Consider the following 23,385-nt stretch of genomic DNA (forward strand, 5'->3'; position numbering starts at 1 on the left):
ATTCATCACTCTTATCTATCTATTTCTCCAATTCCTTGCACATTTCCAAATGCTAAAACAATTACAGTGTTTCTCAACATGAAACGATACAAACTAAATGGAGGTACAGGGCTCACAATGATAAAGTCATAAATAATTTACAATGGAAGAGAACAAATGAGATTGCACACAATTAAGGCAAGTTGAGGCCATAGAGCCCCTCATCGCCATCAGAAGCATGCCGGGTTTAAAAATGTATCCTATGGGAGGCACAGACTTTGAAGTCATAAAGTTCAACTAGTGATAAATATATCCGGTTATCCATATCCATATCTGTACCTTGGGCACTCGAGGAGTTAATGGTTCACATGTTCAAAAACGAAACATAGTTTGATAAATATATTGGTCAGGATTTTATTCCAAAATAGTGCTGCAGCCTGCTTAAAATCTGCCACGATTGCATGAATGCTAAGCCTATTTAACAAAATGTCTTTTCTCCTGGACACTGTGTTCAACCTTCTCTTCGTGTTAACCCCCGGAGACCTTCCATCTGAGAACTTCAACAATAAACCCAACGAGATCAAACTTTAACATCTCCTGGGAGCTAGAATAAAAAATAAAAGCACAAAAGAGCAATCTTTAGTAATACAAAAGGGATAAAAAAATCCCATGGTTTGTTGCTCTAAATGTGGGAGTCCTTTTTTTACTCTGTTGGTCATAAAGGTGTACAGGAAAAGGCAGGCGGCTTCTCCGAATTATGAAGTCTGGTATGAAGTAACACCAGACTTCATAATTCCGGTATATAAACTGGTAGCCAGTGTGCGCAGTGCGTATGTTGGGAAGAACAATTGATGTCTTGATAATATGATTTATTTATTTTAATAGCACCATCATATTCCGCGGGGCTATGTAATGAATAAACCGGAGATAACAAGTAGTGTGAAAGCATTAGGACAATTAGGAGTTACAGAAGATAAAAAGGGCCCTGTACAAAGGAGCTTACAATCTAGAAATGTATGAATTGTAAGCTTGCTCTCTCCACCTAATGTATGGGTTTGTCTTAGTCTGCCAATTCTCATCATGTCAGACCCCTTGAATATTTGTATTGTATTAAGCGCTGTGTAAATTGTTGGGGCTATATAAATAAAAGATAAAAATAATAATAATAATGAATTCCAACTGATAGAGTATAATGGTTGTAATTCATTTCAAAAACTGTTTTTCAATATGTCTGCAGCCCTCTCTAGTCCACTAGCTTGCCAATGATTTTTTATGGACATGTGAATGACGCCTCTGTGTCAATGAAAGGGCTACTTGTACATCAGAAGTTTGAGGTTAACACCAGTACCTTAGAGAAACCTTTCATATGTGTAAAATATGAAGAAATGAAAGCCAATAACGTGGAGTTTGCCAATGATTGTTTTTTGGTTTTTTTTACTTGCAATTCTTTTTTTTTACTTTTACTTGGGATTAGTTGGTGTAATTTGCATCCAAATAATTCACATGAAAAGTCCTTCTTCCGCCCAGCAGCTCCCCATATGGTCTTTGTGTGTAGTCTTCTACTGTTTATTGGACATGTCAGTATGTACTGAACTTTTCAGGGGATTTTTTTTCAGAAAATAATCTTGGTTTTTGTTATTGAGTCAATTAGCACTCTGATCTGAAAGCTGTTAACCAACCCCAGGAGAAGAAAGGTTACTTCTTGAAAATGCCCAATATCAGTTTTGCCTACATTTTTCTCTTACCTAATGTACACCCTCTACTTGAGTATGTAATTTCCGCAGTGTACTACAAGTAAGATTTTTTTTCAGGTTCTGGTCATTCTACTCTACTTTACAAAATCATATAGTAGCTCCTAATTTATGCATCTGGAAAACTTCAGCATAAACACTTTCCATTTGGAAAAAGTTGAGATGAATCCTACACTTGCCAAAGTCATTTTGACCTTCATATTGGTGTCTGCCTGAAATGGCTTCCAGAACCTCTAGGTACTAATAGAGACATTGAATATATGTAAAAGAAACAAATAAAACTATTTGAATTCACTTCTGAATAATCTCCATGTTTTCCATGAATCCCTAAAAGTGCTGTGTTTCTCTCCTAGAATATTATTTTGTGTAATACCGGTATATTGTATTCTCTGTCATCCCTGTTAGTATAAACTGCTGTAATTTTGAAGGAATAGGATTTTTAGAGTCTCTATCCAATGTACATTTCTTTTTTACTATGCAAGTCATGCGGTAAAGTGAATTTTATTCTGTTAGTTTGCTTTGTCCAACTTGACCCTGGTAACCCGTTGGTCATAATTTAATGGATACAGAGTACCTTTTAAGTACATTTCAGAATCTGAAGCTTTTAAAGCCCTCGGGGTCTCTTCTTTAAGTGCATTCTCTGATAGATGAACATCCCGTGTTGCTGAAAAATCGGAATTATTCTGCTGCACGGAACAGAGTGTTCATTCTAAAAGGTACCCATCAAAAGGGCCATACCTGGCCCTGGAGGTTTAAAGTACCCTCGAAGTATGTTTGTGGGCCCCTTGTAAGCATTCACTTATATACATGAGACCATCATGTCTGTGACCACCCCCAGCTCATTAACCTATGGTGTGGCTGACCCCGTGGAAGATCAAGTGAAACCCAATAATTGGGGAAAAGCTTTTGAGTGTCACTTAAAATGTTCAGATAAGAGAAGCCAATGCGGCATCTACCTGCCAGTCCTATCTGCCAGGCCGTCATGATGGCCAACATCATAACTTCTTACCCATACCCTACCTATATTGACTTATAGCCATATGACCGTACACTTTTAGTTTCTTCTGCTATGAATCTGCTTTGATATGCTCAGTCTTCCTATGGATGATTTACCTTCTTGACTGATTGTTAGCAATGTATTCTTAAACATGTTTTATAACAAGCAAAGAAAGAAGGTTGCAGGAGATAATCTTGATGCATTCTTTGAAAGGCCCCTCTTGTAATGAGTTTGACACCAGGTAGAATGGAATTTCTGAAGATAATTTTAGCACAATATATACAAACAATTTTCCTTCTGGTGAATAGGTGAAAATGTAAATCATTTTAGGAAAAAGAATCAATTTTCTGAAAACAATAGAAAAGAAGATATTTAAGGTTAAAACCTACTTTATGTGAAGACCTCCAGTTCCCTTAGACTTCCTTTCTGTAGAACGTTTCTGCCCAACTGCTTTGCCCCAAACATTTTATGTTGATGGTCAGATGTTGGCAGGGTTAAACCCTGAAATCATATGTGTAAACAATATTTCTGGAGGTGCGACACACCAGAGATACTAAATTTGGGATATACTGACTTAATTACGGAATTAGGACCTGTCCCTTCTAGTGCCACTTTCTGGGACTGGAATGTTAATGCAGTTTCCCCTCGTTTTTCTTTGCAGAATGGTGGTCCAGGTGTGGTTCTACTTTTACTGTATCTGTGTCTGGCGTTGCCTGAAGTTCATTTTGAGGAAGCTCACGGGACGCTGTGAGCTACAGAGAATCTGTTACAAAAACAAACATGGAGCTGGCCGCACTCTGAAAATAGGTATATCACGTTCTAAAACAATTCAAGAGAAGCATCATACCATTGGAGGATAACATAGTAATAACGGTTTATTGAGTTTGGAATTATGTTAATTGTGTTCCTAATAATAAAACATATATTATATATTTTTGTAGCTGAAAGAATGCAAGAATTCCAGAGGAATTGGTCTCATTAGTTCCACTCTTAAGTCTTGCTTTCCTTCTTCTGCTCCGTAGGGACCCAGTGTATGGAAAATACTAGCCCTTAGTAGGCTCATATGGACTAGATGTTATATATTTATAGAAAGTGCAGGTGCCATGAGTGTGAATTGTCTGTGGAATTGCCTTTAGCTATGGATCCCAAGTTGACACCAGTTGAATTCCCATAATCTTCAAATGGAACCAAACTCAGATTTATTGCTTAGCTTGCCATGACTTGAGCAATTGATAAAAAAAAAAAAAAACAGTGTTGTTTCTCCAGCTAGAAAGCCAATATTGACTCTTTAAAGCCAGGGGTGAGTGTATCCATGTAATAATTAGAGCTATTATTGCATGTTGAAGCATGAGAAGCAGTTAGTTCCAAAGTGCTTGGTGAAACAAATTCAAACCGTGTCTCGTTATTTTGTGCTATATTAGCATACATAGGAACTTTCTAATTTAGCCGCCCCTGAAACCTTTTAAATATTAACCTTTTATTGGCACGTCATGATTCTTTGTGGCGGCTCATCAACAAAATGACTCCAATACATTAATGATTCACTTAATTGAGTAACATGCATTCAACCATGATATACTGTTAGCAAAGGTATTAATTAGGAGTCTTAGATATCATCCGATTAATTTAGTGTATGAAGGAGTCATTTCCAGACTGTGTGACCCTTAGATTTTGCCCCTTCACCCTGAGAGCCTGAAACTGGAGCAAAAACCTGGAGACTCCGGGTCAAACTCTGAGAGTAACGTGTGTAGTGGAGGTCAGTAGGACATGTATCAAACTGCTCTGTTTGATACATGGTGTGTCTAAAGCAGGGGCATCCAACCTGCGGCCCTCCAGCTGCTGCAGGACTACATCTCCCATAATTCAGCTATGGGGCGGGCTGAGGAGTATGGGAGATGTAGTCCTGCAGCAGGTGCAGGGCCGCAGGTTAGACACCCCTGGTCTAAAGAGTTAAACACACTTTTAACTTTTTTTAAATAGAATTCTAGAGACCCGATTTTGAGTTCAGCGATGCATTGTACATTTTAATATTTCAGTTTGACGGTGTACAGTTGTTTGCCCCTGTGGAATTATTTAAGAGTTTGAAGACCAGTCTGGATGTTATAAAACATTCATGTTCACATGTGTAGGAGGTTATTAATGAAAAGTGATTCTGGCTGAAACTGCAATTTTATCACCATAGCAGTCAATGGAATGGTCCAAGAAACAAGAAAGCCTACCTCGGCTCTATGCATATGAAGTATTGGAGAGCTGATCATCAGTCACATTCTTTGTATCATAGGGGTTAAGACCAATGTTAAAATTGCTTTACACAAAATCTCCATTGTGTTTATGATGTATTAAGTAAGCCGATTCACATTGTGTAATTATTTTGCAGAAACATCACTGAAGTCTTCAAAAACTAAGGTAAGCTATTGGTTCCATTTCTGTTTTTAGTGCTCTTTATTCCATTTGTGTGAGAAGGGTATCCCTAATGTTCTATGTGAAAAGTGCTCAGTGGACTTCCATTATAGAAGCTGTGCCCGTTTACTTAAAAAAAAACATCCCGGGGTGTTGCTTAGGGGGAATTTAAGGTAAAAATAGTTGGGTTTTAAATGGAGCAACTATTTAATTCCATCATTTACAATCCCAAATGTTTGCTTTCATAATCCCACATTAAGCAGATAGTATAACTCTAATCATTTATAGTGTTTGTTGCTGAGTGTGGTGTGTGCGGTGGTGTGGTGTCTGTGTGTTGCTGAGAGTGGTGTGGTGTCTGTGTGTGGCTGAGAGTGGCGTGGTGTGTGTGTGGTTGTGATGTGATGTCCATGTTTTCGTGATTGTTGAGAACAATGTGCACGAGATTACAATTTTCAAATATTTATTTAGTGATCATCAAATATCTATTTCTATATATATATATTTCATATTTCCAAAATGCCAAAGAGGGACACTTGTAGGAGATGGGGATAGAGGGGTAGTTAGGGAAGGTTTTACTAAATAATTTTACTATGCTGGGCTGAACATTGCAAGTTCTGCATTGAAAAAAATGTAATCTCCTTTACACTTTAATATAGTGTGTGATTCTTGTGCATTAGTATGTGAATTTTTTTAAATGCTAATTATTCATTACAAAATCTATAAAAATATTTTTTGCAGGAGACCATATGTTAATATTCCATCTTTTAACTTCATTCACAGCTATGTAATAAAATGTGCTAATCCCTTAGTTTATTCTTTCTAACACCCTTGCAGCACAGAGAAGAAGATTATCCTCTGGTGACATTGTGAAGTGGCTTAGTTAAAGGAGACACAGAGTAGGGAATTGGTTCCTGATTGAGTCAAAGTAGTAAAACGTAGCTTTGACTGAACGTAAAGATTCCATTCATGAATAAAGACCTAATAATTCATATGATTAACATGGTGTAGGCAGAGTGGGCTACCGAGGTACTAGGAAATTTCAAGTTTGGCCACTTTGGAAGCCATCTGCATTCTGTGATGGGCCAGGAGAGTATTTGTCCTGATAACATTGGGGCTCTAACTTAGACAGCCCCAGGTTTCTGTCGCGGTCCCCAACTCCCTGCTTTAGCCAGAAGGCACAATAAAGCATCTGGAAGGCAGGATATTACCTGACCTCATACTAGCATGGCAACAGGTACCTTCACGTATGTTGTCGAGTATGATGTGTGGCTAAGTGTGTACCTTGCATAGAATGGTGTGTGACTACCCTAACAACCAAGCTTACTTAAGACGTATACTTACACGAATGCCTGCCTGGAGTGGAGTCTTTAAAAAGGTGCCACATGGATTGGCCATACAATACAGAAGCTGATTCGCCCGCACCTACCGCTCTTACCCCCGGAATAAATTTACCAGCTGTGTATGGTCCAAAAAGCCACCGGTTACTGGGAACCCACTGCTGACATATGGCAATGACGTCAACTGACAAAACTCGTCACTGCTTGCAAACCGTAACACTGTACTGTATGCGAAAAGAAACTTGAAAACTCATTAACATTCTAGGGGTTTTGGGTTGATGCCTGTAAATTTACATTTTGAGAGTTCCATATGACCTCAAGTCGATTTGAATGAGGGTGGAGAATTAATAACAAAATTCTTAATGCATAATGCCCCCCTATGTCAGGAGAGGCCCTCCGTTCTTACCTTCAGACTAAAGAAAGGGACCATCCAAAAAAATGACTTAAAAAATACAATGACCAAAATATAAATCCGCTCCACTTCCAGTGGCAGCGTGGGGATATATTCCAGTGTAACCAGCAGCATCTAGTGCCGCATAGATGAACTGCACCACCCAGTTTCTAAAATATTTATTGTATATGTAAACAGGAAAAAAAGGAGACATAATCAAACAACGGTGCTAACCTGCTGTGATTTCCACCCTTAGCTGCTGCAGACTGCAGCGAGCGTACATCCTGACGCCATCGAGAAAACCATAGATGACATCATGGCTTTGAAGAACATCAATGTTGATACAAACCCACAGTAAGCCTCTTTGCTTTTCTTTAAAAATAAAGTCATAAGTTCCCTTATGCTATATTGATGACTTTTAAATGTTTTTAGAATATTAGTAAGTATTCACCAAAAGCCAGGTTGTGAGAATTTTCTGTCTGATGCCCATTATCTAGATACAGTGGTCATTTCTAACCTCTTTCACATTCTTCTTCACGGGGACAGTAGCTCTTTACCGAGCAGAGATCTTGCTTGTCATATGTTTATTCAACGCAGCATTTTTTGCTATATTGATTGGTTTACGCGCATTCTAAGTTTGGAACCTATAAATAATATGTATCGGTAACTGTGCTAGAATCATGGAACATATTGTATGTATGCTTTGTAAATATCAGGGAGCATCTGCTTATCATACAGCAGGTTTCTCGTAATCCATTCTTTACTCCAAGTACTCTAGTAACTTGGTCTTGCTACCTGTTCCTCGTGTGCAGACTCGGAGTGTCCCTCCAGGCGTGTCTCCTGCAGATTGTAGGCTATAGAAATCTGACCCTGGAGGTTGAAAAGCTACGTCGAGAAGCGTATGATTCAGACAATCCGCAGCATGAAGAGATGCTTCTTAAGGTATGATGCGATGCTGGCTTTGAAAGAGATAATAAATCCAAATAAACTGCAGGCTCCAGTGGTTGGGAACAGATACGTGCCTAATTTCACCAGTTTATAGCATTTGTTATCAAAGAGTTGGGTAGTTTTTAAAAAATAAAATTTCCATTTGTTTTTTTTTTTTACTTAAAATATATGTGATTAGTGGTACTTGAGGGCAAACGCTGCTCTAACTTTAAGAACGGAACCTAATTAGCATACCTGGGAACTCTCCGGGTTGACTCAGAGTCTCCGGGTGAAGCAATGCCATTGCAGATCTCCCGGTCACTTTGCTTCTTCCCTGGGGAGGGAACCCGTGTTTGGCCGTGCCCACTCCCCGCCCACTTCCCCTCTTACTCCCAATCCGCTTAAGGCTATCTGGGGCTAGCCCCACCCCTATGGGTGAAATTGTTAGCATAATATCCTTAGGGCCAAGGCTATTTTACTAGTGAAACTAAAGAAAAAAAATACACTATATAATATAAAATATAATAAAGTGTATTGATTTACGTTTCCTTATTTAGAGAACGATCCATAACACAGGTTTTTTTTTATATACTCTGACAAGTGTAGGGCAAGTATTGGTTTGGTACTCTATACGAAGTTAAAATGTGCTGGAATGAAACTAGTTGGTTAACCCCTTGATGACAATTGCCGGTCCGGGCACGTCACGGAAATTCATGTCGATAACGACAAATGACGTGCCAGGACCGGCACGTCATTAAACGGGTGCAGAAAGCGATCTATTTTCGCTTTCTGCACCGAAACGGCGTTGCTGTAATGCCTCGACCTCGAGGCATTCAGCAACACCATTATCGGCACAAAGGGGCCATCTCTGGCCCCTCCCCGGGGCGTCAACATCCGCCATACTTTGTATGGCGGCGGACGCCCGTTTTAAAAGCGTTTAGGAGGCGATCAACGATCGCCTCCTAAACTTAAATGGTGTCGCTGGAATGCCTCGATCAGGAGGCATCCAGCGACACCAAACACTTACCTTTGGATGGGCTGTGACCGCTCCGGAGAGCGGTCACAGCCGCAGCTGCTGGTGATCTTCGCCATCTGCAAGATAGCGGCGGTCCGGGAAAATTCAATAAAGAAACAATAAAGTCTAAAAAGTTCTCTAGACGGTCTCCAGACCCTCTAGAGAACTCTGGCTCCACTTGCAGGTTGAATATAGGTACTGCATTCAACCATGCAAGTCAATGGAGCTCAGCTTTCTAATCACAGTGTGATTAGAAAAAATAAATTAAAAATAAAATAAAATTAATAATAATTAGAAAAACGATAGTAAAAAACCAGTAAAATGTAAAAATAATTTCCCACTGATGTCACTATCAGGGGAACCTTCAACTTGAAAAAAAATGTTAAAAAAATTTAAAAAAAGGCAAAAAAAAAATATATATATATAAAAAATATATTTTTGTGAGCAAGTCCTAAAATTAGCATATTAGCTTAAAACAATTCTCGCATGGAAAGAGTTAAAATACTGGCATATTAAATGCCCATGGGGTGTCTACTTTTAAAAAATGTATGATTTGATGGGGTAAATTGAATTGGCCGGGTTCAACAAGGTCCCAATTAACACGGGGGGAAGGATGGCCACACATCTAATTTCCAATTAGAAAAATGCACACGTACCAAATGTGGCCTTTTAGTTCCCCCCAAAAATGACAAACCCATGCATGTGGGGTATCACTGTACTCAGGAGATGTTGCTGAACACATATTGGGGTGTCGTGTGACAGCGGCATATACCAGGAGCTGTAAATTCATACATAAAGTAGGTGTGTGTGGGAAAAATACACACACAAAAATACTACTGCAAACTTTGAAAAAATGCTGGTGGTAAAATGTGTGCATGCAAAGAGTTAAAATACCAGCATTTAAAATACCCTGGGGTGTCTAGTTTTCAAAAATATATGGTTTTGTTGGGCACACTGAAATGGCCCGGCTCAAAGATGTACCAAATAGGGCATGGGCAGTGGATCCCCAAATGCCAAAGTTCAACATTGAAAAATGTGCATGCCACAAATGTGGCTCTTTTGCCCCCGAACAGCCAGGCAAAATCATGTGGGGTATCACTGCGCTCAGGAGATGTTGCTGAACACATATTGGGGTGTTTTGTGATAGTGACATATACGAGAACTTTTTAATTCATACCTGAAGTAAAATGTGTGTGACAAAACAAATGGAAAAAAATGACTATCACAAAGTTTGACAAAGACTGGTGGTAGATATGGTGCATGGAAAGAGTTAAAATACTAGCATTTGAAATACCCTGGGGTGTCTAGTTTTCAAAAATATATAGCTTTATTGGGCACACTGAAATGGCCCGGCTCAAAGATGTACCAAATAGGGCATGGGCAGTGGATCCCCCAATACGCCAAAGTGCAACATTGAAAAATGTGCATGCCCCAAATGTGGCCCTTTTGCCCCCAAACAGCCAGGCAAAATCATTCATGTGAGGTATCGCTGTACTCAGGAGATGTTGCTAAACACATATTGGGGTGTTTTGTGATAGTGACATATACCAGAACCTGTTTATTTATACCTAAAGTAAAATGTGTGTGTAAAAACAAATGCAAAAAAATTACTACCATAAAGTTTGACAAAGGCTGATGGTAGAATAAGTGCTTGGAAAGGGTTAAAATACCAGCATTTGGAATACCCTGGGCTGTCTAGTTTTCAAAAATATATGACTTGATGGGGTAAATTGCATTTGCCGGCTTCAAAGATACCCGAAATGGCACATGGGGGGAAGAATTACCAGATTTGGAAAAAATGGCTTTGAAATAGCAAAACGCTACCTGTACTTATTGCTCCATAACGTGCAGAAAAAAGCAAAAAAACATAAAAACATTGGGTATTTCTAAACTCAGGACAAATAGTAGAATCTATTTAGCAGGTTTTTTTATTACCTTTTATAGATGAGTAAAAGATTTTTCAACTAAAAGTTAGAAACAGTCATTTTTTTCTAAATTTTTCACTATATTTTATACTTTTTTTAATAGTAAATAATATGATACAATCAAAACAATGTCATCTAAAGAAAGCCCTTCTTGTCCTGAAAAAAACAATATCTAATGTGTGTGGGTTCAGTAAACGGGAAAGAAGAAAATTACAGCTAAACACGAGCAGCGCAGAAATGTTAAAACGGCCATTGTCACGAAGGGTACAAAAAGTAAAATCAGCCTTTGTCACGAAGGGGTTAAGGATAGTTCTACATTTTATTTGAATTATGATCATTTTTAGAAGAGGGAGATGAAGGGGAGGGAAATTGATTACAAAAACAAACATAATTTTAGAATATTTTTGGAAAAATTAAGATTCTTTGTTTTTGTGATCATAGGGGTCTTTTGAAAACATTTTTTATTGTCCAATTGAACACGTATTGCTCTGATATTGTATGAGCTGAAGTATATATCTGCACATATTTAATTAGGGCTGCAACTAACGATTATTTTCATAATCGATTAGTTGGCCGATTATTTTTTCGATTAATCGATTAATCGGGTAAAAAAAATAAAATATGCAAATTTTTCGTTTATTTTAAATAAAAACGTATAATTTACAATGGCATTTCACGATTCGCCTTCTTATTTTACTGACATAATAATTAAAGCTATATTTTAACAAGAACTCAAAAAATACCAAAAAAAGCTTTACTAGTAAATATTCATGTAAACTATTTTTGCCCAGTTATGCACATCTCACCCCCAGCTTGCCTCTCTGTCCCAGAAATGCATATCAGGAGGGGTATAAGGCATATCAGGGGACAGAGTGGCATATAGGAGGTATAAGGGGATACCTCCTATATGCCACTCTGTCCCCTGATATGCATTATACCCCTCCTGATATGCCTTATAGCCCCCTATATGCCACTGATATGCCTTATAGCCCCATATATGCCACAGTGCCCCGATATGCCACTGTGCCCTCCTGATATGCCTTATAGCCCCCTATATACCTTTACCCTTGATATGCCACCATGCCCCGATATGCCTTTTACCCCTATATGCCACTGAGATGCCACTGTGCCCCCTGATATGCCTTATAGTGCCTTCATGCCACTGTCCCCCCTGATACACCTTATAGCGCCTTCATGCCACTGTCCCCCCTGATACGCCTTATAGCCCCTTTATGCCACTGTCCCCCCTGATATGCCTTATAGCCCCTTTATGCCACTGTCCCCCCTGATATGCCTTATAGCCCCTTTATGCCACTGTCCCCCCTGATACACCTTATAGCGCCTTCATGCCACTGTCCCCCTGATACACCTTATAGCCCCTTTATGCCACTGTCCCCCCTGATATGCCTTATAGCCCCTTTATGCCACTGTGCCCCCTGATATGTCTTATGCCCCCCCGATATAAGAAAAACTGACATCACCAAAATTGTTTTTTATATTTATATTTATTAAATATAGACAAAAAAAATACACAATACAATATAAATATATAAATATATGGACAATAAATCAAATATTATAGACATAAAAAAAACCACAAATGCACATAATTAATAGATCCCGCAAAAATTCTACCTGCCCCACCAGGGGTTAATATATCAACAGAAGAAACACAGGGCAAATGAGCATAAAAATAAAGATAATACTTACCCAGTGCTGCTTACTTGTCCTGTTTTTCTTCTGTTGATATATTAACCCCTGGTGGGGCAGGTGGAAGTGGCAGCGAGATGAAGTACCGGAGGTTGCGCACATCGCCCACTTAAATCCAAATCCCCTGCAGGCGCTGCAGCGGGACCTGGATCCTCTCCGGCAGCCGGTAGGGGTCTGTGTGATGCGCGCAGACAGCCGCTTCTCCCCTCCGCTTCCGTTGGGGCTTCCATGATGGAAGCCGCACCGGAAGGTCACATGACGCCGGGTTCAGTAATAGAAGCCCCGGCGGAAGTGGAGGGGAGAAGCGGAAGGGGAGAAGCGGAGGATGTCTGCGTGTTTTGCACAGACCCTCACCGGGTGGCAGAGAGGATCCAGGTCTCCTGCAGCTTTGCGGGGGGTCTGGATTCTACAGTTATAATCCGATCTCTGTTTGAGATCGGATTATAGAAGGACGGGAGTTTTTCAGAGCGTTTGCTCTGAAAAACATAATTTTATAAATCGATAAAAATCGATTCAACTAATCGATTATGAAAATCATTGACAACGATTTTCATAATCGATTATTATCGATTTTATCGATTCGTTGTTGCAGCCCTACATATTTTATCTACACATAAGCCGTCAGTACTAATATAAAAAAATGGTTTTGCTACACTCACACTCCGTTGCCAGTTACCGGTTTCCAGACAAATCGACACATTTTGTAAAACCTTACGTTTGTAATTTACAGCTCTGGAAAATGCTGAAACCTGGTTTTCCGCTGGAAGCGCGGATCTCTAAGCAATGGTGCGAAATTGGTTTCCAAGGTGATGACCCAAAAACAGATTTTAGAGGAATGGGCCTTCTAGGACTATACAATTTGGTGTAAGTAACTATATGTATAATCTAGTACACATCAGACAACCCCTATCATGCCAAGCCAGTCTTTGGTAGACTAGAACAGCAAACCAAAAGTGTAAGAAAGCAGAGGGGGGCGCAATGTCCTAAACAGAAAGGGTCTCCCGTTTTCACGCGTTTCCCTGTTCACATGGATAAGGGGTGGTATCAGTTTAGAGCTCTCTTCGTCAGTAAGTTAAGACTCAAGTAGTTGGAAAATGACATCATAACCCACGACTGTGAGTACTGCAAGAGATCTAAGGCACGGGTGTTTTTTCTAACAATACCCGTTTGCATCATGGAGAGCAAGGACAGCTGTTACACCCCCAATTCCCAGAATGAATTATAGGTTGTTACCTTAAAAACGGCAGGTCCACGTGGTAGTAATAATAATAATAAAAATTGTATTGTATTTACTGGGACATTTAAACTGTCTGGAAATAGTTTATAATGTAAATTTAAAGTACCGTATTTGCTCGATTATAAGACGACCCTGATTATAAGACGACCCCCCAAAATCTGAATATTAACTTAGGAAAAAAGAAAAAGCCTGAATATAAGACGACCCTAAAGGAAAAAAGTTTTACCAGTAAATGTTAATTCATGTAAACTATTTTTTTTAATAAAAGCTATGATTGAGAAAAATATTTTTTTTGTTTTTATTTCTTGTATTTTCCAGCCTGTCCCCCAGTTACGCACATCTGCCCCCAGGCTTGCCACACCAATATGGCACTGTGGCCCATGATATGCCTTTTAACCCTCTATATGCCACTGTGCCCCATGGTATGCCTTTTGACCCCCTATATGCCACTCTGCCTCCAGAAATGCCTTATACCCCTATATCCCATTCTGGCATTTAGGGGGTTAAAATGCATATTATGGGGCAGAGTGGCATATAGGGAGGTATAAGGCATTTCAGGAGGCAGAGTGGCATTAAGGGAGTTAAAAGGCATTGTATAGAGCACTCTGCCTCCAGAAATGCCTTATACCCCTATATGCCACTCTGGCATTTAGGGGGTTAAAAGGCATATTATGGGGCAGAGTGGCATATAGGGAGGTATAAGGCATTTCAGGAGGCAGAGTGCTCTATTAAATGCCCCCTTAACGCCACTCCAGAAATGCCCTATGCCCCCATTTAACTAACACACACACACACACACTCCCCCCCCTCCCCTCCCCTCTCAGCCCTCTCTTACCGGTGCTTCCAGCCGGGGCAGCGGGTTGACGTCGCCTTCTGCTGCAGCCGGAAGGAGGTGGAGTTGGCAGCGGGGGTTTGTATGCGTCCGTCGCGTATACTTTCCCCGGCTGTCAGAGATCAGAGATCTCTGACAGTCGGGGAAGGTCTACGCGACGGACGCAGACAACCCCCGCTGCTAGCCACACCTCCTTCCGGCTGCAGCGGACGTTGTCTACGCGGATCGCGTAGACGTCAACCCGCTGCCCCGGCAATACAGCAGGAAGCACCGGTAAGTGTTTATGATGGGGGGGGGGGGGTGAGACAGGAGGATCCAGGTCCCCTGCAGCGGTGCGGGGGATCTGGATCTTAGTCTCCTAATCAGACTCTATTTGAGGTCTGATTAGAAGACGACCCCGATTAGAAGACGAGGGGTATTTTTCAGAGCATTTGCTCTGAAAAAAACCTCGTCTTATAATCGAGCAAATACGGTAATCACATACGAATTATTCCACCCCTTTGAAAACATTTCTGTTTATATGCATGCGCAGTATAAATTCTTACAGCTGATCACTTGCATTCTTCATTGCAGGTACTTTGCAGAGAAAGACACGGCCTCCGCTCTTCAAATCCTTTCTGACTCCCTCCAGCCTAAGTGCAGGTAATATACCCTTCTACATCTAACTAAGTATAAAAATACCTATTTTATGAATCAGTTCTAATTTGTAAAATGTATTCCTGGGTTAGGCAAAATGTAGACGATTGGAGAGAGAGACCTCTAGCAATCCCCCTTTTCAACGCTTGGCTCCCAGGCGACAAGTCAAATTCCGCTACTTCTATAAGTGGGGTTTTGTTTAAAAAATGTACTTGGGTTGATACCATTAGGTTAATTCACGCAGCCTTTTATATTTACGTTTATTCCCAACATAGTAGACATTTAACAAAATTACAATATATATTGCAGTATAAAAAGTATTTTTTGTATGGCTCATGCAATATTAAAAAAGTGCAGTTTACAAAACTCTTTTTAAGCAAATACTTTTCTGAAAAACGTGTAAATAATAAAATAATAACAGAAGATGCAGCATTAATAGAGAGATGCTAGAGAGAGCCAAGCACACTTACAGACATTGAAGCTGCAATGACGAACGCTTTACAGTTACGGATCAGAATTCCAATCATCGGTCACAGTTTTACTCCCTAAAACTGCATGATGCTTGGAAAATTGTTATTAAGAAAAGCTTTAAGAAAAACCTTAAAAATGTATGATCAAACACCGTAACATAAGAGCGCCTGAAACATTGGAAGGGATGTTCTCATTATATTGTACTGATGCTTTTTTAGCGCATTGTAGTTTTTTCGTGAATTAGTTTGGCTTCTTTACTTTTTTTCTTTTTTTATGTTCCATTTAAAAGGGATGTCAGTAAAGAGGACTGCAGGTATTTCTTTTATTATTATTATTTGAATTCTGTCTGGTTTTTTTGGTTGGTATAACGGAAAGATGCATTCCTATTCAGTAAAGTGTAATTGATGCATTAATGATCCCGCTTAAATGCTCCTATTCTGAAAATGTAAAAACGGTAGAATCTCTGTGCCAGGACCCGATGAATCCAATATTATAAGAGATCTACTGGGTTCATCTGTCTTTTCTGGCCCAGGCCAAGGGCAGTAGGTCCAGTGAGTGGCAGCCCCCCTGCCCATAACAAGGTTCCCAGTAACGCCGCTACTCAGTTAGCCAGCTAAAAGAGAGACCGCCGATCTCCCCATCGGCCCATTAACAATATGGAGCGCTATGCTGAGTCGGCACTGTCCTCCATAGTTTCCTTCAATGCAACGCTTCCAAGTGGAGCGGTGGGGTATGACGGAACGGGTGGCCGGTGGTGCTAGGCCTGGGGCAGCACAGAAGCTATTTACGCCACTGCAAAATATTTATTTACGGGGGAGGACAAACATTTTCGCCTTATCTCCTTGTGAGCATTGAAAATTAAGTAGTTGAGTTGCAGATTACATTTGGAATTCTTGCCGTCGAGCGTATGATGACAGTCTAGTGTTATTTTACCGCAAACTCATTTTCCGCCAACTCACATGGACTCGCTATTTAGAGAGAAGATCTTCCATGGTCTCTTCTGTCTTATGGTTGTTGCAGAAATAAGGAAGGCATATTTATGACTTCCATGGCTGGTAGACTGAAACATATTTCATTTTTGCTGCGTGTTTTTTTAATGCGTTAGAGCACTAAGACATACCGAGCAGGGCTGCATCTTTCTTAGTAAGTGCTTGGTTTGTGTGCCTCGTTCGTACTGATATACGTTTGCTGTGTTGATGACTTGTATCTTTTTTTCATGTTTTCATTCATCCAACAAACCAGGAGATTTTGCAGTTTTAAGAGCTTACAAGCTGGATGAAAAGTGATGACAAGGTTAAAATATTCTTATAATAATATAGTATAGCTTCACGCACAATAAGGGTTGAAAAGTAAAAGGGGAATCTGAGAAGACCAATCACGTAGACAGTATTATGATTTGAGTACAGGAAAAAGCTTTTAGGACCATTGAGGGGATACGTATGTGTTTAGCACTTACAGCGATCAGCCATAACATTATTATTACTGACAGGTGAAGTGAAGAACACTGATAATCTTGTTATCACGGCACCTGTCGGGGGGGGGGGGTATATTGGCAGAAAGTGAACGCTTCTTCCTTAAAGTTGACGTGTTAGAAGCAGGGAAAATGGGCAAGTGTAAGGATCTCAGCCACTCTGACAAAGGCCAAATTGTGATGGCGAGACGATTAGGTCAGAGCAACTCAAAAACTGCAGCTCTTGTGGGTTTCCCGGTCTGCAGTGGTCAGTACCTATCAAAAGGGGTCCAAGGAAGGAAAAGCGGCGGAACGCCGACAGGGTCATAGGTGGCCAAGGCTCATTGATGCACGTGGGGGGGAGAATGGCGCATGTGTCAAATCCAACAGACGAGCGACTGTAGCACAAATTGCTGAAAAAGTTAATGTTGGTTCTGAAAGAAAGGTGTCAGAACACACAGTGCATCGCAGTTTGTTGCGTACACAAGTCAGGGAGCCCATGCTGAAAGCTTCTACAATTGGCACGCGAACATAAGAACTGGACCACGGAGCAATGGAAGAAGGTGGCCTGGTCTGATGGATCATGTTTTTTTTTGCATCACCTGGATGGCCGATACCACAACACACCCCCAGAGGTCTAGTGGAGTCCATGCCTCGACGGGTCAGGGCTGTTTTGGTGGCAAAATGGGGACCTACACAATATTACGCACAGGCCTGGACTGGCCATCGGGCACACCGGGCATTTGCCGGATTGACTTAGGGGCTAATGGAGCTGCAGCTCCAGGCTCCTACCTTAAAATAGGCCCAGTCAGGACCGGACTGACTGGGCCTATGCGGCCTCTACGGCCGCATTAACGCAGGGCATAAGGGGCACCTGCCCCTTAAGCCCGCCGCAACTGCGGCCGGGAAACCCCCACCAGGGCCAGCCTTAGGGGTATGCGGCCGCACAGGGTTTAAATTAAAACATCAGGGTTTTTTTTTACTTTATTTAACATCCTCCATGTTAAATAAAGTTTTTGTTAACCCGGTCTCAGTTGCGACGGGCTTAAGGGGCCCTGCGTTAATGCGGCCGTAGAGGCCGCATAGGCCCAGTCCTATTTTAAGGTAGGGGCCTGGAGCTGTCCTGGTCGCAGTTGCTGCTTGCTCCAGCAACAAGGTAAGTAGGGTGAGAAATGGGGAGAGGGGTACATATTGAGAAGTGGGGAAGGGGGTACATAGTGAAAAGGGGGAACATAGAAGGGGCAGATAAGATGGGGAGAAGGGGTAGTGTGAATGCGTATGAGAATAAATGAATGAATAAATGTGTGGATAAATTGTGTGAATGCGTATGAAAATTAATGAATTCATGTGTGGATGAATTGCTTGAATGATTTGTGAGACTGCATTAATGAATGTGTTAATGATTTGTGTGAATGAGTGAGTAAATGCAAAGATGGTACATGAAGCGTGGGCTTTAACAATAAATAAATAAATAAAAATTGGCTGCTCTGGCTTAAATGCCCTGGCCTAATTTTTGTCCCAGTCCGGGCCTGATTACGCAGGTGGTCAAAATTTTATGAATGAATGTTGTATATCACTATATAGCTGTATAATGCACTATAAACATATATATGACAGTATCGCAGCCCTTAATACAATACATATATTCAAGGGGTATGACAAGACTAGAATTGACAGACTTATACAAACCAATACATTAGGTAGAGGTGGGTCCTGCTCGCAAATTTAATTGTAATTGCATTTACTTGCTCTCCCTGATTGTATCTGTATGTCTGAGTACTGCAGACCATAATCTATACGGAGCAGGGACCTCATACCTGCCGGACCCCAATCCAAATGCCTGTATGACTGCACTTATCGCATCTCACATCGCTATATATACTGTAAAGTACCCCTGTTATCACTAAATATATCAAAATATACATACTTACATCTTGGTATTCATAAGATTAATAACTGTACAAAGAAGGTTTCGAAGCTAAATCCAGTAATGAATCCTTTAAGCGCTAAATGAGTGCCAAGAATCACAGCAATCTCTAGAGCCCAAACTGTGGTAGCAGAAAGTTGAAGTGATTTTCGTATACAAATTAACAAATGATATAGTTGGCTTACAGAATGAAAACGCGTGTCTTCCCCTTGCCTGTTAACTTCAATCACACAGCGGTTCCCAGAATAAAAAAAAAAAGTATATGAACCTGTACTTAAAATGAAAAGCTTTTTGTGTTCCATCGATGTGAAGTGTCATTCAGTCCACCCACGGCTCTCCGTACAGAAAATAAAACCAGCACAAATTACAGGCCATTAGTCTGTCTCAAATGATGTTTTTTGTAACTACTTTTCTCAGCTTGACGGTAACCGGCTGGAGTGCGTCAGAGCGCCGGCGTTTACATTCTGTAGTTGGCTTCATATAGATTTTTGAAGTAAGGGGTTTGTGAAAGGGCCGGAGTGCGTTTTTAAGGGAGTGTGAATTGTTGATACAATATTTATGACAGTTTCTCACTTTTCTAGCATTATATTACTGTTTTATGCTCACCATTATCCCAAAGCGGTTATTTTTCTAAATCCTGCCTTTTACAAACCTATACAGCAAATAAACATTTGTAAGGCAAGGGTCAGGGGTGGTGAGATAAAAGATTAGTCTGGCAAATATCTTCAGAATAGACAAGTAAAGGGCGGAAGGTGGGGAGGCCACTTAGTAAGGAGTTCCCATAATCCAGATTGGATTTCACGTGCGAATAGATTAGTATGTTAGGAAAGAAAGAATTGTAGTTGTTTTGCAGGTGAAGGTAGCAGCATATGATGAGATCAGGGATAAAGCCAAGAGACAAGTATAACAGTGAATTTGAGCTGTTGGATAAATTGTGGAGTTGTCTGAACTGGGGATACTTGAGAAAAAGGGTTGACCTTAACTTAGTCTTTGAGATATTTTGAGTTTTAGGGCGTGAGATGCCAAATGCACTTCAGTATGACATTTCAGAGAGATAGTTTGTGAGACGAGTAACAAAAGGGGACAGAAGTCAAGAGAGGAGCAGCAAATTTGTGTGTTATTGTCATAGAGGTAGTACTGGATTAGTCTAGAGTTTGGATTACTAAGAGAAGAGGTGAAGAAAGAGAATAACTGAGGTCTCAGAACTGAGCCCTAAAACCCACCAACAGACAGGGGTAAGGGAGACAAACAAGTGCTGTGGAAGGAGTGCCAGAGAAGGTATGGTCGAGAGGTGTTTGAATTAGTAGAAAGCTGTCACATATATCATAGGAATGAAGCGTTTGGGTTAGTGTAGAACTGTGAGGATCAAGCGAGCAAGTAGTGAGGCGAGTCAATAAATTCAATGAATTATGAATGAGAGATCTGAAGTCGCTGATAGTGGCTACGGGAAACGAGAGGGGTTGTGGTGAGGTGTAAGCAGCACCATGGGGACGCATGTTGTCTCTAATGCTATCTTTTTTGTTTTTAGAATGGTTGGCAACGTCTTAGGCAGAAAAGTTGGAAGGGGAGAAGATGCTGGTGGACAGAGGAGGGGAAATAAAAGTGGAGGGAATTTGGGTTGTGTGGCATAAATTTGTAGTGATCTGTAGCGGGCCATTCTGAAAGCTCCAGGGAATCATTAGTGCAGGGGCAACCGATCTTACGTGGTCCGCACCTCGAGCCCTGCTACTTACCTGTGGGCGGGTCTTTTGTACTGCCCAGAGGAAGCGGAACCCAGCAGAGTTCACGTGACATCACATAACTCTGCTCCAGTCCTGCTTCCTCTGTGCAGTACCAGAGAACACAGCGGGAGGCCGCACCCCCTGCTGAAGTCTGTGAGTGGCATCGAGGAGCTGCAGTGCAGGTAAGGGGGTGGGGGAGGGTGTTTGAATGAGTATGCGTGATTGAGGGAATGAATCTGTGAATGAATGAGTATATGAATGAGTGTGTGTGATAGCATGGATGTGTAAGTGCTGGAACCTAGGCATGATGGGACTGTGATTGCTGTTAGCAATTACACTGCTATCATGCCAAGTCAGCCAGTACATGCTGAAAGCTGGCTAGCTGCCCCCTTGTGTATTGATGCTGCCAGCAGTGTGGGGTCTGCACATCACTTACAGCCACCCTGTACCAGCATGTACTGGCTGACTTGGCATGATAGGAGTGTGATTGCTAACAGCAATCACAATCCCACCATGCCTAGGTTCCAGCATTTACTGGTTGGATGTGTAAGTGCTGGAACCTAGGCATGATAGGACTGTGATTGCTGTTAGCAATCACACTCCTATCATGCCAAGTCAGCCAGTACATGCTGAAATCTAGCTAGCTGCCCCCCTTATGTATTGATGCTGCCAGCAGTATGGGGTCTGCACATCACTTACTGCACATCAGCCACCCTGTACCAGCATGTACTGGCTGACTTGGCATGATAGGAGTGTGATTGCTAACACTAGAATAAATAGAACTATTTCATTTTCAATTATCCAGAATCCTGCATTTGTAGTGACAAAACTTTCTAGGCCCAGAAATCAGTGAGAGGAAAAGTAAAGGTTTTGTGTCATTTACTTTATTTTAATCTGCATATTTTATTAAAGGCCATATTTTCTCACAGGGAAAAATGAGTGCGGCCCGTGACACGTATACAATTCTGATGAAGTGGCCCACTGCAGAAAAAACGTGGACACCCCTGCATTAGTGGTTGAAGCACCACAGTTTGAGAACCATTGTTATAAGTAACATTTAGCTCTCCAGCCGTTGGTTAACTACATTTCCCACAATCCTTCATATGCTGGAAATGATCAGGCCACAAGATGACAGCAGAGGCTTTATTTTAGCAACAAAGTTACATATGCAATAAAAATCTGTGCAGAAAAAGTCCATGAGTCCTTTCATGTTCCCAAGTCAGTGTGAATTTTTATCATTCTTTTTGAATTTCATGAGTGATTTCTTTTCACTATACTTTTGGGATTAATCATTTGTTTCTTCTTTAGCAAAATCAGCAAAACAGAATGGGAGATGAAAAAATTTGACAAAGCGATTGGGTATGTTTATTAAAATAAAACAGCCTTTGCTAAATAATTGTTTTTGTGTGTGTGTTTTGGCTAGTGCTGCAACTAGGTATTTCAGGCTTCTTACTAAAAAACAGTCGAGGTTAAGTTACCTTCATTGTTAAGAGAGGCGGATAATATCGCTGCATGAAGGATATATGAAGTTATGATCCTCACAGCTACCATTGGATTCGCAGTCCCACTGGCACCCCAAGTCTTTGTAGGAGGGAAGTAAATCGAGCTATGGGTACCCTGAAAACAGAGGTGCTGAAATATAAAATAAGGGTCTCTGAGATGCTTTTTTTTTGTAATTTTTGCATCTGTAGTTCTGTTTTCTTTGGTTGTGGTTCTAACAACAGTTTCTTCTGATGCAGCTATTCTTTTGCCATTGTTGGAATTAATATTACGGATCTTGCCTACAACCTGCTTATCAGCGGCGCACTGAAAACCCACCTTTATAATGTGGCCCCTGAGGCTCCCACATTGCATCATTTCCAGCAAACATTTTGTAAGTATCTCATGTACTGCGTTGTTTCACTTGCAATGTGCACCTGAAATTGGTCGGTGGCAAAAATGCCATGATGGCCATGGTGCAGAAAGAGCAGCCGACCATGTCTAAACCGCACCCAGAATCTCAGTATAGGGCATCACTTTTTCGTGCTGTCAGAAGGAAGGGAGAAAGGGGATGGAAAATGGGGACATCCAAAATGTGAGAGGTGCTTCCACCTGCAGGAAGTGATCACATGGTGATCAGGGTAAAGCAGCAGTTGGGCTTCCGGCCACTGGCCCTCAATAAACCACTGCCAAGGGTACCATAGGAGGGGCCATGTGCAGACAAATACTGTTAGATATTTGAATGCCAATATCATCATGGTCAATATCATTATTTTCTATGACTTATTTGTTTTCTGCCTTCGCTTTTCCAGGTTTTCTGATGCATGAGTTTCACAAATTCTGGATTGAAGAAGACCCTTTGGACATCATGGAGTTTAATCGCGTGCGCGCCAAATTTCATAAGCGCATCTTGAAGCAGCTTCAGAATACCGACATGGCGTTGTGCCCTCACTTCACTGCCTCGGAAAGCTTAGTCAACGTGTGATCGTCCGCATTTTAATATTCTGAATCACTGCTTCACTATTGTGTTCATTCACAGCTACGATCATGGTTCCCATGCTGTATGACCACAGCGATTGTATGCATGCTTTTTCGTAAAGTACACATCTATGTTTTTATTATAAAACAAATCCCGTAACATTAGTGCTTTTTTGGGGATTTCTCATCCAATGTTTGCGCATATTGCGGGGAAACGCAGTG

At 41.0% G+C, this 23,385-nt stretch overlaps 1 protein-coding gene across 1 annotated transcript; it reads left to right on the forward strand.

Moving 5' to 3' along the window:
• The first annotated feature begins 3,389 nt into the window (after positions 1-3,389).
• LOC149288912 (ELMO domain-containing protein 1-like) lies at positions 3,390-23,170 on the forward strand. Its single transcript, XM_089491262.1, has 10 exons — positions 3,390-3,534; positions 5,105-5,133; positions 7,112-7,209; positions 7,668-7,797; positions 13,163-13,296; positions 15,075-15,143; positions 15,898-15,921; positions 22,015-22,065; positions 22,446-22,579; positions 22,998-23,170. The coding sequence occupies exons 1-10, from the start codon at positions 3,390-3,392 to the stop codon at positions 23,168-23,170; spliced, it is 987 nt and encodes a 328-aa protein (XP_089347388.1).
• The last annotated feature ends 215 nt before the right edge of the window (positions 23,171-23,385 follow it).

This window comes from Sceloporus occidentalis, unplaced genomic scaffold (genome assembly GCF_023333645.1).
Source record: "Sceloporus occidentalis isolate IW3139 unplaced genomic scaffold, rSceOcc1.0.p SCAF_49, whole genome shotgun sequence".
NCBI lineage: Eukaryota > Metazoa > Chordata > Lepidosauria > Squamata > Phrynosomatidae > Sceloporus > Sceloporus occidentalis.

Bases quoted from the DNA above. Each gene is read 5' to 3' on its own strand.
- LOC149288912 (XM_089491262.1), top strand. From the start codon at position 3,390: ATGGTGGTCCAGGTGTGGTTCTACTTTTACTGTATCTGTGTCTGGCGT. The intron at 7,798-13,162 runs GTATGATGCGAT...TGTAATTTACAG, and splicing joins ATGAAGAGATGCTTCTTAAG to CTCTGGAAAATGCTGAAACC. The intron at 15,922-22,014 runs GTATTTCTTTTA...TTTCTTCTTTAG, and splicing joins GTCAGTAAAGAGGACTGCAG to CAAAATCAGCAAAACAGAAT.